The sequence below is a fragment of the Enoplosus armatus genome, chromosome 15, assembly GCF_043641665.1.
Source record: "Enoplosus armatus isolate fEnoArm2 chromosome 15, fEnoArm2.hap1, whole genome shotgun sequence".
Taxonomy (NCBI): Eukaryota; Metazoa; Chordata; class Actinopteri; order Centrarchiformes; family Enoplosidae; genus Enoplosus; species Enoplosus armatus.
Genome location: NC_092194.1, coordinates 7,522,750 through 7,538,968, shown reverse-complemented (window position 1 = coordinate 7,538,968; position 16,219 = coordinate 7,522,750). Strand labels below are relative to the sequence as shown.

At 41.3% G+C, this 16,219-nt stretch overlaps 1 protein-coding gene across 1 annotated transcript in view; it reads right to left on the bottom strand.

Moving 5' to 3' along the window:
- The window catches only part of dlgap2a (discs, large (Drosophila) homolog-associated protein 2a), a 52,612-nt gene that overhangs the window by 29,443 nt on the left and 6,950 nt on the right, over positions 1 to 16,219 (bottom strand). Inside the window, exon 3 of the mRNA XM_070919779.1 lies at positions 5,511 to 5,725. Within this exon, the coding sequence (XP_070775880.1) occupies positions 5,511 to 5,725 (215 nt within the window). The remainder of the gene's footprint in view (positions 1 to 5,510; positions 5,726 to 16,219) is intronic.

The following is a 16,219-nucleotide window of genomic DNA, read 5'->3' as shown; positions in this document are numbered from 1 at the left end:
CACGATGGTGCCCAGGATAAAAGAAAAATGAAAATAGGCACACTTGACCAAAAATGATGAGAGATTCAGCTGCTCTGGAGACAATTTGTTTGATGGTTGAATTGCACTGCACAGAACTTTTATGTAAACTGTGTCCAAATGAAATCCTCTTCAGGTCTATAAAAAGTTAAGACTATCTTTGTCCAAATGGGTGATTTAAAACGTTTGAGTGTAAAACTATTGTTGTCAACAACACTCAGTATTTCCCCTTTTTCTGCAAAACCTGGTCTCACCACCGTTTTGTTTCCTGTCCCTTTGGTATTCTTTGGTATAATACAGATCACAGAGCAACTGGGTTTGCAAACATGAGGGTGCTGTGTACCCTTTTGTGTAAGTTGATTTATGGGAATTGAAGCTCAAACAGTCACCTCTTGTTCCACTTTGAAGCTATAGTTTAGTTTTCAGCTATATCAGTATTCCAAATAAAGCTGTCTGCTGCAACAAAACTCCAAGTCTATAACACTAAACTATAGACCAACTGATACTGCTTTTTTGTTTTTTTTAAACACATAACATAAACATGAATATTCATTAAAAATATATAGTGTTTTGATCTGGATTATCAGAAAACTGTACTATTGATTTTGCATGTACATTTATGCGCACTGGTTGGGGTAATGAATTGTTTGCACACTTTCTAACTTTGACTTTTTGTTATCTGAATATATATTAGAGTTGCAACTAATCTGCCGATTATTGTCACGATTAATCGATGAATCTTTCAGTCTATAAAATGTCAGAAAAATGTACCATTTACCAAAACCCAAAGACTCTTCATTTACTGTCATAAATGACAGAGAAAAGCAGCAAATCCTCACATTTAAGAAGCTGGAACCAGCAAACGTTTTACATTTTTGCTTGAAAAATGACTCAACGATTATCACAATAGTTGGCAACTAATTTTCTTTCGATCGTATAACCGATTGACTGAGTAATCATTGCAGCTCTAATATATATTTTTCTCTACTTATCTGTATCCTGTTCCTATCAGCCTCACTGGTCTTCTTCTTGTGCTGTTGTAATGCAAAACATTCCTCCTGGGATCAATAAAATGTGATCTTATCTCTTAAATAAGTTCAGTGATTGTGACCAACATATGTAATGAGTTTTACAGTTGAAACATTTACTGAGAACACTGTCTCTAAATTACCTCACTTTATCCTTCTAGTTCTGTACTGCAATTTCTTGTTATTCATTGGTCGACATATACTGTGCCCCGATACCAATATATGTCTGCGTGTAGCTCATATTGGCATCTATATAGGCCCAGCTGCTTTATTGGTGTAGCGCTGCACCAAACCAGTCTTATTTCGTTGCGATTAGAAAACACACAGATGACACAGAACAAAAAAAAATATATAACATGATACATCTCCATTTAATTCCAAGAGGAAAGATACCACATCATGGTATTCTTAGAGTGGGTTCAGGGGAGTATCAGGACTCTTCAGTAATGACACCCTAGATATCAATAACGCTGCCGCTGCTGTCAGTGGACTCAGAGGCAGGCCACACAGCCTGATCCATGCTGGTCAATATCTTCCTTTCAGCAGAGCCCAGCAGACTCTTGGTCTAACCACTGAGAGAGCCATTATTCAGAGGGGCCTTGGAGTACAATAACTGCAACTGATAGCCCTTCCTGCTGTTGCATCCTCATAAATCATTCACTGTTTACAGCTATTAAAATGGATAGTCAGGGGAAGCTTTGCAAGACGTGGAATAAGGAGCATACCTCACAGTAGCTGCCTCATACGTTACTTCATACTCTGAAAGAGCTGTTAAAAAAGGCCAAACGACTGCATCTTCTGTGACAGATAATATTATGATCCTGCCTGATCACAATCCATAACATTTGACTTGTCGTTGTATATCCTCTGGGATGAATATCTGGCTTATGATGTAAGCATGCACGGATACTACTTGTGGCCAACAACTGTAAAAGCTGAATATCTCCGTTGCCCTTCTTCCTTCTCCTGTCATCCTGCAGAGAGACGTCACAAATGCTGCCAGAAAGGCTAATCACGAACTCTGTTTGTGTGTGTATGCACGTACGTGTTTTCATCAGGGTCAGCTTAACAGTGGAGATGCATGTTAGTGGATTCTGTGGGTGTTGCCCGCTTTCCGAGCTTCCAGGGAAAAAGCTGTTTTGTGCGAGAGAGTAGCAATTTAAAAACCTCTGCTGAATGGCAATGAGCATGGGGTCAGCGGCGTGAAGAGGCGAGGATATGACAACAAGAGTGAGAGAATCATCAGTGTTAGTAACTATGTGTGTATCACTGTTTCTTACTGTGACTGTCTGACATTACATACTGCAGCTATGTGTCTGTCACAGGCCACACTCAACACTGAGGTCAGACACAAGGTCGTCTTTGCATAATGTCTACAATTTATGTCATATTATTTGCCTTTGGGCTCGCGCAGACCAGAAGTGGAACAGACACACAGTGTGGTGCATGCAGAAGTTGCAGCAGGCCTGTGAGTTTTCCAACACAGTCCAGCAAACCTCCCAGACCAAAACACACTGCGTAGAGGGGAAATGAAATAGGGTTTACTCACATTGTGCTCCAACAGACGGCGCAACAGCATCCGGAGCCTTAGCGGCTTGAATGTTGTCTTTATAGAAACAATTCTGGCAATCACACCCCTACAGTACCTGTAATTTTCTGCAATTTCATTTCATTTTATTTCAGGTTATTTTCAGCCACTGTTGTGATTGGATAACCACAGTTTACATTTCGTTCCTTCTCCCTCTCTCTCTCTCTCTTTCTCTATCTGTAGCCCAAATATTTACTTAACATTCACTCTTTATATTTTATATTATTTATTGAGAGATAATTCAATAATATCTTGTGTTGATGGAATAATCCTTCTACAGGCTTTTAGCCACTTCAGCAATACCAAGTAAGGCCAGTTGTCCAAGCATGTAATGTCAGGATGTACTGAAGTGTAAAAGCCATATTTCACTTTCTGTCATGACACTGACAGGAGAGACTCTGTCTGAAGGAAGGACACATGAATTCAGCACAAAAGCTGCCGATTTTTTTTTAGATGAATTGAAACGTTTCTGCAACTCCAAGTCGTTCAAAATGTACACAACTATCTGGATACTTCTAATATCAAAATAACTGTGGTAGGACAAGTTGGGGTTGTTTAAACCCCACTTGCTTTCACCATCATCACTTGCTCTCATCGGTTTTAGTCTTTGGTGAAGGTTTTGCAGCAGGAACAGACAACTTGGGTCAGAGTGTACAAAGCACACTGATTTTAATTGCCGGGACAGAAAACAGGTGATTTAATTGATCATAAATGAATCGAGGCCCACGACAAATTCTAAAAGTATATTCCTCTTAAACTAAACTTGACTTCAAACTGCACCACAGTTGCCTCTGCGTGGCTCTGGTCACACAATTAGGCATGTGTCTTTAACCTTGCTGTGCTTTTTGGCACACGCCTTTGATGAACACAAATAGAGCCTCTGGGGGTCATTAAAGCACAGTGGAAGTTACTTCTAAAGTTTTCTCAAAAAGAAATAAAGGGAAGGACTGCATCAAACTGTCTAAAAATCAGAACGTACAACCAGATCTTTTAAAAGATTCGGCAAAGGACATCCGCACTGAACATTGACCGGTAAATGCACTCAACATACACGTCTAACAAAGCAGAGCAAAGGCAGATAAAAGATTGTGTTTAGGATATTTTCAGTCATATTATTAAAATGGACTTGTGAATCTCAGGTTTAATTACTGTTTTCACATTGTGCTGCGAACAAAGAGGAACAGGTCGCTTTGAAGGGGGAACAAAAGTGAATTTGCTTCCTCAGATTGCCACCTTTTAAAAACTGAATCTGGAAAAAAAAAGAATCTACCACACACAATGCATGGTAGTACAGTGTCTGAAGTACTATAACAACGCCATTAAAAAACACAATGGAGAGTAAAATAAGACGATAAGTAACATTTGAATAGTTCCACTTATGGACTTATGGAAAAATGAATATCCAAAAACTGTTGGAAATAATGCAAAAAGTGTGCTTTTTAACAACCTCTAACAACTGACAGGTCATGGCAGTGTCTTTTGGACCCAGTACCATGCTTCATTCTGAAAATGAACAAAATAAAGATGGAAATGGGATGTGAAATGCAACAGAAGTTGAGGCAAATACAGAGCAGATAGAACAGACAATTATCAGAACATACAACACACAGTAAAAGCAGCAGGATAGAATTGGGAATCCATTTCTGACCTAAAACAGCTTTAGAGTAACCTCTGCAGTGTATCACCGGTGTATCTCACTCTGCTATAATTGGCTTTGTGCACATAAATATTAAGAAAGGTAGATAATCTTAATATTTATGTTAATGATAACACAACCCCAGCAAATACCTTGGGGGGGAAAGCCGTTACTGAATGGTCTTTCAGTTATAGCATTAGGTGAGGTTACATAACTCTTTTATTGGTGCAAGTACTCTATTATCTAATTTCATCCTAATCCAGTGGATTTGTTAACGCTATAATCATAGCAACTCTCCTTGTATCTCTCCATAACATAGTTGCTTGTCTTTATTTTTCTGTGACATTGTTTTCAGCATGTCTCATCATGTAATCCTCTTATGAGTGTTTTCTTCCACCGCCGAGTTACCAAAACAAAAGCCCTCTATTTCCTCACCATTTAATGGGATACATCCCAGAAGGACGCACTGAACACTTTCTTACAGTTGGAGACGCTGATATGAAGAATACCCATAAAGGGATTCTAATGAGTACAGGGTTCAGCTATCAAGTGCTTGACACTGATATAGTGGTGGGCTACTAGCACAAGAAAATTGCCAACACTGCTAGAGGGAATGTAACAAAGCAAATAAACAAGTAGGATGTTGCTCAAAACATAAATAGGTAGTAATCTGAGAAATGGTGTACTGCAATCTCAAAATAGCAACAGAGAAAGAAACATGTCTTGAAAATATTACTCCATTTCCATTCCACCAAATCACGTCGTTTTCAGGATTTTCAGGGATTACATTATTTCAATATGTGATATTTAGAAATTCTCTGGAATGAGTGATTACATGAAAAGCAATGATCTCACTCCATTGAGAGATTAATTTACTTAAGGTCACTAGACTGTATGTAGAATTTGGAATATTTTGTCTTTGGCGCCCCCAGTGGTAGCATCAAAAATCTCAGGTTGGATCCCAGGGGAATCCCGCCCGGGAAACACTTTCAACACTTTTCAAAGATCAGTGGGCTTAAACCAATGCATAGACTGCACAAATTTGGGCTGTGATTGTTAACATTTATACAAACAAACAAAAACTGACAGAGGATATATTCAAAACACAAAATGAGACACATAATTGTTCAGATGCGCCACCTACACTACAGGTGAAGTGAAAACATAAGAAAAAAAAAAGAAACAAAAGAAGAGCCAAACACATTGAACTACTGAAATCTTTACGTTGCATGTGTTGTACCTCTGGGAGTCCAGCAGGTCCCTGGGTCTGATGATGGCCTTGACCAGGGCGTCGGGCCGCACTGATTTCTGAGGCGATGTCTTGGGGCTAGAGTCCGACTCTCCGCTCTCCTCGTCCCCCATGGCTTTAACGTAGCTGCTGCTCCGCATCCGACGACAAGGGATCTCATCATCCTTCCCATCGCCAGGGTAACCCCCCCAGTCATCCTGGGGCACCTGGGTGGCATGGAAAGGGTAAATAGTCAATGTAATAACAGATTTGTTGCCCACTAGTGGGCAGGGCAAGAAGCTGTAAACACAATATATTATTACTTTATGGCAGACATAAAGACAGCTGCCTGTTTGCACATCCAGCAGTCACAAAGCAACATTAGCATTTGTTTGGCCATGCGATGAATATACATCCAATATTCACTCTCCATTTAGCTCTTATTTCGTCTCTACCAACTCCTGTGGGAAATATCTGACCCTGTTTGGCTATGTTCACCAGCTAGTTGCTAACTTCTGTCTGCCGTTTGGTGCTGAGCAGGTAGTGTACAGTGGATTTTTGCAAAAAACAGCTGCCTGCAGCGGATGAAAATGATGCTATAAGAGTGATGAGAGTGAACCAAAACAGTAAAGTGGAGGATTGTCAAAACAATAAGCTAAAAGACGCTAAAACCCTTAGTTGAGCTGAGAGAAATTGTAGAGTCGGATGATAATTCTCTGTACCTTTCATCCATTTTTAAGATCAACTTTTGTAAAATTAGTTATAACATTTTCCAGTGATGAAGCAATATGCCATTTGATAGACACTTGGATTGAACCCCCTACCTCTGGCACAGCTACTTCCATCCATTGAGTTTCATGATGAGTCAACACACACTGAAACCTACTCACAGCTTCCACAGCTGCTCAGTATTTGAGCCTTTCCTGTAGTTTGGCCAGGTTACAAACTGCTGAAAACCTTGACTGAAACACTGTTATGAATTTGGCTGGGCTGTTAAACATAATTACCAGCAAAAGAAAGCTTGAACATTGAGAAAAGGAGCTATCTTTGCTCACCCTGTCGTAGCTATCGCACGTGGAAACCTGCCATCAAAACAAGCCAGGCAGTTTACATGGTGCAATTCTCTTCCACTTGTTAAACCAGGTAATTGAGTATCCAGACGTCAGCATCACCATTATCCCATTCAGAGTGAGAACAGGGTGTCTCATTTGCACTCGCTGCCTGTCTTTACAACATATGGAGTGAATATTTCACACTGAACAAGCGGCATCATGGCGGTCTTAAATGTTGAATGTAGAGCGAGCAGGAAGACAAACTGAGCGTACAGGTGCTCTTGCAGCACTAAGTCGAGGTTAATGCACTCTGACATTAGTCTTGCCTGCTTTGCTTGAACAGGCAATTTTGTTACTGGAATCCATTTCAAGCAGAGCACGTTACTGGTATAACAGTTATAATAGAACATTTGTGAACATAGATCATGTGGACCAAAATGATTTCCTGAATGATCTTGGTGTGAAAGCAAAATGTGACTCCATTGTGGATAACTTTCATCAATGAAGGAGAGTAATTATACGCACATCACGAAGGTGCAAGGGAAAAAAACGCCCGCATGCTTACTCTTTCTGCACAAATTCAGAAATGCCTCCATTGATATCTACTGTAGACTTGTGGGAAAGGATTTCAAGGATATTGTGAATAAGAGAAGAGAGTGTACGGTGTTTAACAATTTATCCAAAAAGGAATGTGAAGCTTTGGTAGAACTATAGTTCTGAAACCTGATAAAGGCGGTGCAGTTTGCATAAAGCCCCTCAATTTTTGGATAAAGATCGCCTGTGACCATACACACTGTTTAAGGGAGCTGGCTGAGATTATTCTTTTATGTTTGAGAAAGTGTCTTCTTTATACAGGCAATGCAAAGGGACTGCCATGGGCATCAAAATGTCTCCTGTTTTCAGTGCCTGTTTTGAAAATGTCTCCCTTCCAATCCCTTCCATAACCACATCAAACTATGGAAACGTTAAGTAGGTGACATTTTCATGATCGAATGATGGCCCTGTTAATAGTTTATTGTAGTTTTATGAGTACCTCAATCACTGCCATGAACATTAAAAATGTACCAATAATCATGGCGTACAACATATCAGTTTTCTGGACATTCTTGTTAAACGTGAGGGCAGAACGTTGGTAACAGACCTGAACAGAAAAGAAACCGCCAAATGTTATTTCTTACATGGGCAATGCACTCCAAAAAAAGTCTCCCCATCAGCCAGTTGAGTCGTATCAGGAGAATCTGTGCTAAACAAATAAACTATGACAAGCAGATGAATTAGAATATAGATTCATGCAAAGAGGGTATAATGAAAGTCAGGTAAATCCTGAGACAGTTTCAGCACTGTAACATAGGATGAATGCCTCATTTAAAAAATTAAAAAATGGTCTGGGGTGCTAAAATATTCAGCTCTGGGTAAAGATTTTGATCTCTGATACACTACTTAAAAGTGAATTTTAAGTTTTACCTAAAGTAGTGTACAAACGTCCTCCTGACGTGAGACAAATGCTGGTGAAAACTGATCTCATCCCTGCTGAAAACACTACTTTCCTTGATCCTCCACCAGGGAATTATCGGTGTGGTTCATGCACTACATATATGTGTACCACATACACCCACCTGATAACAAGAAAAACAACAAAGAAGCACTATATCTTGCACCACAAGAAATTCAATCTATCTTTTCTATGGAAACGTTATCCATTATGGTACATGCCATTATACAACATGTAGAAATGTTATTATATGATCTGCTGGGCTAACTTCACCCACTCGTTTAACGAACTGATGATTGCTCACAAGCTTATTACACACAGCACCACTTTTTCTCTCTCTTACTCACGCACTCGTTTTGCTTTCGTTAAACAGTACAACAGAGTTCAATTAGAGGGACAACAACAGTAGCAGCTGAGTCAGGGTCTTAGTTTCTCCTGCGAACAGACACACATAGATGATAGAACACAACACACAGATGCAGAGAGCCTCGACAGTCATACAAAAGCACCAACGCTCTCCTGCTTTTCTTCCCCTGTTTTCTATTTTCCTTCTTTGATTTACCTTGTTGCACTCTGCTGACTGTGTGCGATGGTTAGAAGCTTTAGCTGGACACGCATTTCCATGGTCAATGATCTGCACTCATAAAATATGACACTGTCAGTAATCATTAAATTCTATGTGGAAGTTGAAGGCTTCTCTGATGCTGTATCCATCCGTCACTTTAACATCCTGGCAGCCGGATCAGCCTTGGCGCAGCGCCAACCCAGAGGAAACTTTTGCTGCTCACAACAAGACTTTTCTTTGTCTCATCAGAAATAAATCATCTTCTTATTTGAATACCACTGAATTTTTTATAGAAGTGAGACAACTCAGAACAGATGAAATACAGAGCTGAGACTTGAATTTGATCACTGAGATAAAATGTATGATATTGTGCAGGCTCATTTTTAAGTTTTCTTTTGGATCGTATTGTTATCTCAAGAGCTGATTATTTCAGACAAATAAAGTTCAATGCAGTGAGAGAGAGAAAAAGAGCATTTTAAGATTGGATTAATTAGGATCGAGCTATTTCTCAGGAGCTGAATTTAAGAAGTATGAGAAAATGGTCAAAATCTCATATTGATGTTAATTTGAGGTCAGTTATGTCTAGGAGAAATATGCTGGACAAAGAAGAGATCTTATTTTGAATTCTCCTTTCCTCTGGGGATCCTCTAGAAGTTAAATCTGACTTGGGTCCATATTTCTTTGACTTTGCGGTAACACTGGACCAGAGCTGCACTCATGAAGAACTTTAAAATACCCTGCCAACCACTATTAATCAGAATACTATATAAATGTGTCATTATACTGATAATACTGCTTCTGTGTTTTTTTAAACTTTCTGCCAATCAGTGACTAACTCACTGAACTGGGTGGCAGCTGACTGGCTGTGGCAAATGTCAGAAGGAGATAGGCTGCATCCAAATGTCACTAATGCGTCAGACAGATGACTCTCATCATTTTCTGATGCAAATGTCATCTATTGGAAAATAACAATTGTAATGCCTTTATTATTCAAAAAGAAATAAAAACAGAAATGATCCATTCCAACACTGCACTGTTAAAAATAAAACCACAAGTTGTATATAGGAGGAGCGTAAAAAGCAGGTGGAATCAACAGAAAATGTTTGTAATTGCAAAGTATACAGACATGTCACTTTTATGAGACATAAAATTCATCAACAGCACGGAAGTTATCCGTTTATGTCCTGAAAATATTATTTCCCTGGGACACTAATTCTACTAACCTCTGGCATCAACGCACGCCCACCCATGAGTACTATTCTAACAAGTGTCACATCCAATCAAAGCAGCTTGAATAATTGATCAATTATGGCTTTATTACGACCCACTCTTTGTTAATCGCAGAGAATGCTGTGTCAAAGTAGCCTCTGACTCTTACGTTTCATCTATGTTGTGGCGTTAGCACGGGGGGAAGCATGATTGATGCGGATTACGGTGCGTTTCCACCCGGACATGGATGTGCATGCATGAATTAAGACTACATAATCTTACTGTGACGCCTTCGATCCAAAACATGCACAGACACGGACATGCACGCACAGATACACCCCCAAACAGACACGAACGCACACTCAAACACACACACACACACACACACACACACTCTGCGATAAAAGTCATTCATCTCCCCTCCAAAGACAGGCATGCACCAGCTACCAAATGGAGTCGATGGGTTAATTAAGTCTTGGAGGGGTTTGATATTTTTAGACGTCTAATTAATGAACGGAACGCCAGAGGACAGGCACAAGCTGTGGTGAGATTTGTTTAATTTGGATTTGCTGATAAACTGGATAGATTGTGGGGTGTCTCCCTGTGTAGATAAAGAAACCGTCTGGGCACAGCGCACTTGTATCGACTGCTGTGAAAACACACATGGCGTCCCAGCATGCTTAGTGGAGCTGAAATATGGACGCTCGTCTACATGGACACTCACCTTGATTTGAACATCATACTTCCTTCTCAAGGAAGTTCTGATGATTCCTTTGTTCGTAAACAAATGTGACGGGTCCTGTTCCGTTCAACTGCGCTTTTTCTGGCAACGACGCGAAGCCCTTTGTGAATATGAGCCGAGGTCTGTGGGAGCTGTGTGAAAATTCACAGCTCAAGTGGGAAGATTCCTATTTAAAGTTACATTTTCGCAATAACAGAACTTTTACTTCCTTTAATTAATTGGACTCTGCTTGATAAGAAACAGCGCTATGACCAAGGATTTTCTTGATGCCCGCCGGGGCGTGACTACAACTCCTTGCACATACTGTATGCTCAAGCTGTTCATGGGACTTTGCCAACAAATAACATTTGTGAAATGGCTCTCAAGCATCTCATAGCAGGATGGTGCAGACACTGGCATATTAGCTGTGTGTCTACCTTTACTTTCAGTGCTTTGATCTTTGGCTCTGTAGGAGGCCATGGGAGAGTGTGGTGTGTGTATACAGTGTGTGTGTGTGTGTGTGTGTGCTGGGTGGGGAGGCAGGCCTCAGCCAATGCTCCTGCAGTGCAGCAGTGCATTTCATTGATTAACTCTGCGGATCTATCTATACACAGCACCTCTCCCACTAAGAAACATAAGTCACTGCCATTAAGTTAAGAAATAGAGTGAGATAGACAGAGAGGCAGGACAGAAGGGATATAGCGTAGAAAGATGGAGAAATGGCTGAGAGAGAGAGAGAGACAGGACAGGAGAGAGTTAGAGAGCTCTTAAAGGTTCAATCATTGGTAATCCCACCCACCAGCCTCCAGCCCCTCATTTCCTCCCACAAGATTGCATGGATACGCTGTGTGTGTTGGAGCAGGTCTGTCTCCTCTTCCCACCTCGCTGGGGAGACTGAATACATAGATTCCTCACTAGACCTGACTGAACACCTACCACACGCCCACCACCAACTCTTCTTCTCTCGTCTCTCTCTTTCACACATACACGCCCACGCATGCAACGTTTTTAAGTCTGTGTGTTCATCTTGTCTCCATGGTGTTTATTTACTGACACGTAATGCTATCAGATGTTAGCATGGAAGTGTAAATAGACACGCTCAATGATAAAAGGAAAAGGAAAACAGTCACGCACTCGAGGGTGTGAAAAATTGGTGTGAGCTGCTGTCAAACGTCCATAATCTTGATTCTAATAGTGTTACTTTAAGCAAAAACCAATGCCATTTCTGAAACTAACTCTGAATCCAAGTCTAACACTAACTTGTGAGGATCACCAAAATATCTGGTCTTAGTGTCTTACAACTTATATGACAAGACTAAGAGTCTACAGCCATGCTAGCGGCTCTGTGAGGCTATACTTAGGGACAGCAGTACTTTGAGCTAAATGCTAACTTTAGCATATTAACATGCTCATGTTATGCTAGTATGCTGATGTTCATATTGTTTAACATGTTTACCATTATGTTAGCATGCTAACATTTGCTTATTAGGATTAAACACAAAGTACAAATGAGGCAGATGGGAATGTGATACGTTTTGTAGGGACACAATAAATCAATAGTAGCCTACTGGACAATGTTGACCTGATGGTGCCGCTAGATGAAAAGTCAGGGGATCAATAAATAAATTAGGGCACCATGGGTATCTGTATCATGTTTTTTTTATATCTTATTTTTGTACATACTCTTATTTCTAAATTTATGCTACTTTCTACTCTGAATGGGAGCACCGGTACTGTATAATTTCCCCCCGGGGATCAATAAAGTATTTCTGATTCTGATTCTGATACTGATCAAATTTCATGGCAATGCATCCAATAGTTGAGATATTTCAGTCCGCATCAAAGTGGTGGACCGACATTACCATCCCTGGATCCCTGCCGCTAGCAGGGCGATGTAGTCTGTCAGTAAGTAAACAGAAATTAAAGAGAAAATACAGATGTCCTGAAGCAGCAGAAAGAGGTAATAGATCTCAGATCCCAGTTGGATGGAGATTTGTATTGTAATGACCTGCGTCAGACTTCTTTGAAAATTCTGGGGACAAAGAAAAAGGGATGTTGCATATGTCTGAGTGGATATGAAAAATGCGATTAAAGAGGAGGGAAAAAAATCCTCGCAATTCTAATAGGCTCGAATAATTCCTTCAGTTTCAATAGGGCACTTGGACCCTAATTCTTTTTTTCATGGCCAGGAAGGCAGTCTCATTCATTCCTCCTTTGAACTGGGTTTGTATGAAAAAGCAGAAATAGAGGAAATATCAACCTGCTTTGTTTTTGATTGTAAAATCTCTAACTTGTGAGTCCCCAAACTGGACTCATATCTGGCTCCAGATTGTCAAGTGACCAATATGTTGACATCCGCCAAAAAAATGTTGATTTGCTAAAGTATGGAGATATGTATCTTGTAGCTCAACTTGATGCTGAAAAAAAAAACTAAGCAGCAAAAGGTATTTCCAAAGATGGTTAATCACAATAGACTTTTCTAACTGCAGACATTTTGACTGATAACATCAATGATTAATAATTGCTGGAGTGGAGCCATCATTAATGTTATTAGTTACACCTGTGCTTTCCCCTATGACAAGTCAAAATGTCAGACCTATTTGTATATCTATCAGACCTCAGCACAGTGTTTTCTACCAGTATACCACCAACTGTCTGTTCTTGTGTTGACAGTAGCGAATCATCACAATATTTTTCCTGGATATGAACCCTGTCATGATCACTAAAAGAGAGATGTTATTGTTGGGGTTTCAGTTCCAGCACATTGAGTGATCTCAAAGTTGGTCAAGTTGTAACACAGTAGGTAGGGGAGTGTAATTAAACATGGGGAGGGACACATTAGTGAGACAAAGAGACAGAAATAAAGTATTTCTGATCTGTGTGTGTGTGTGTGTTAGTGTGTGCGTGTGTGTGTATGTGGGGGACACACAATGGAATGTAGAATTCTAGAAGTCAAGTCGTAGAATGCTGATTGACAGTGACTCAACAATGAGATTCTCTCTGCAGAACTTGACACACTCTTCACCCTGAAATCAGTCCGTTCACTTGTGTCTGAAGGATCAGCTGTGTTTGCGTGCTCCCCCGTTGTTGAAGAGAAAAATTGTTGTTGAATTTACATTGTCGCTTTGAACTTGTTCTGTATTTTGTTATACAGCAACAAATTATTACAACTATGGAGGTTGTAAAAGGAAGCAGAGGCATCTACAAACCCATCAGGGTATGTGAGAGTGTTTTTTGAATTTTTTACTGGAGTTAGACTGTAAACATGTTCAGATGGATTCAAACCTCTGAATAACAAACTAATGAGCACCATTATCGTGTTTCCGTCACAGGTGCTGTTTGACACACCAATATATGAGCGGGCTCTGCAGACCTGCTGGCACATCGGCTCATATAAGAGTCAGGTAAGACCCACTATAGTTTTTATGTCGACACCAAAGTAAAATAGCAGGTAAAATCTCATAAATTGTGTCTTGTACTTTAACATAAAGACATGTGATCTCTGTGTCTCGATGCATGTTGTTTAGATCGCACTGGTGACCGAGCTTTTGAGGCTTCAGCAGAAAAAACAGCTTCCATCTGCGGTGACTGCTGAAGACATGACTGAGCTGCTGGTGGAGCGGAGCAAAAGTACCCTGAGAGTGCAGTGAGTTACTGACACACACACACACACACACACACACACACACACACACACACACACACACACACACACACACACAGAGTCCAGCACTATACTTGACATTATCTCTGCTCATGTCACACCACACAGTAAAGATGAAGCTTGTGTTTTCTTTCTGTTTGAAGGCTCTGGGAGTTTGAGCTGGAGGACTTTGACTCTGACGTCAGGCCTCTTCTCAAGCTGGTAAGACCACAATCCTGAACAGACGGTAGCAGTTTGAAGTCATCTGTTACATGATGCTTGATTTATTCTGTAAATAAGTCAAATCTGCTCATCATATCTCACTCCTTGTTTCAGGCATGGGAGGTGAACACCAGTATGAAGATGAGGGACGTTGAGTTTGAAGCCAGAAGGCTCCTCAAGTCACCACAGGCCATCCCTCCTCAGTTTCAGTGAGTCATACTTGACACACATTTATTATCAGTTCACGTACAGTGGTTGTGATGTCTCTGTGGTATTCCTAGAGTTACTAAAACTAACTTTGAATGACTGTAACCTACAGCCATCCCAAGATCCTCAGCCAGGCTCAGAAGTATGCCAGGGAACTGACAGAGCAGCAGCAGGAGGTCCAGAGCTCCAAACGGCTTGGCCCACGGGAGGTGGTGATGGAAGTGGTTCCTAAAGTGCTGCAGGGCTTCTGGTTGCCTCCTCCAAACACCTCCCTCAACATGCCCTCCCAGCAGCTCAGTTCAATGGCTGTTGGGGTCACAAAAGCCGTTGAGGACCGGGTCTCCGCTGCTCTGTCCTCCATGCTCCATCAGGTCACCTTCTCCCGCTCCATCAGAGGCGCCATGGTCCTGTCTATCCAGGAGAAGGTTAGACAGGGCCACACTAGAAATGTCCTGATAAAGAAGCTCAACTGCTTTGCAGCAGGTGTGCTGAAACTCATCAGTGATGTTGCAGCAAGAGAGATCTGCACACTGTTCAAGCCTCAGACTCTTCCAGCCTCCTATCTTCAACCTGCTCTGGCCCCTCCAGCTGAAGTCACGGCTTCAGTCCTGGATGGAGAAGATAAATGTGAGGAGCCCAGCAGAGAGCCAGACTCTGCTGTGTCCACTTCTCCACCGGCTCTGGCCCCTCCAGCTGAAGTCATGGCTTCAGTCCTGGATGATGAAGATGAATGTGAGGAGCCCACCAGAGAGCCAGACTCTGCTGTGTCCACTTCTCCACCGGCTCTGGCCCCTCCAGCTGAAGTCATGGCTTCAGTCCTGGATGATGAAGATGAATGTGAGGAGCCCACCAGAGAGCCAGACTCTGCTGTGGTTCCAGCTCTGTCACCTCCTGTGACCCCCACTGATGAACCTCCAGTCATCACTACCAACCAGGAGGATTTCCAATTCAACCCAGTTGAACATGTGCAGCAGCCAACACTCAGCCAAGAACCAGATTCTGCCTCTGCTGTAGTTTCAGCTCCACCAGCTGGTGTCAGACCATCATCTGTCACACATGCAGAGCAGGATGGCCTGACCATCAGCCAGGATGAGGCCACAATAAGGATTGAGGGTGGACTCCAAGCCGCCTTTTCTTGGTTCAAAAAGACACTCTGCTGCTGTTTCCTGTCTGAGGATACAGACTGAGACTTCTCTTCATTATTCCTTTGTTCCTTTTTTTAACATTACTATTCAAAATAATAAATTCATTGTTGCACTGCAGTCAGTTGGCATCAGTTTAAGTTACTGTAAATGCGAATGCAACAGAAAATGAAGACATTATCAAACTGAAGTGTAAGTTGGGTCTACTGTATTTTACAGTACAGTAAAGCTTTGTCCCTATAAAGGTGCAAAGTTTTTGTAAGTCTTAATGTAAATGTTAATCTTTGAACTGGAGACTGAAGTATCAGCGAGTCAAAAGGGAACAGTCCCACCATGCAGAGTCCCAATGTAAGTTTCCTGTCAATGTGCAGCTGAACTGGCTGGCATGACTCTGTGTCCACTATGTGCCGCTGGAGAACACACACTTATTATACAATATGTTGCCGTATATCGGGTATAGACCTCACA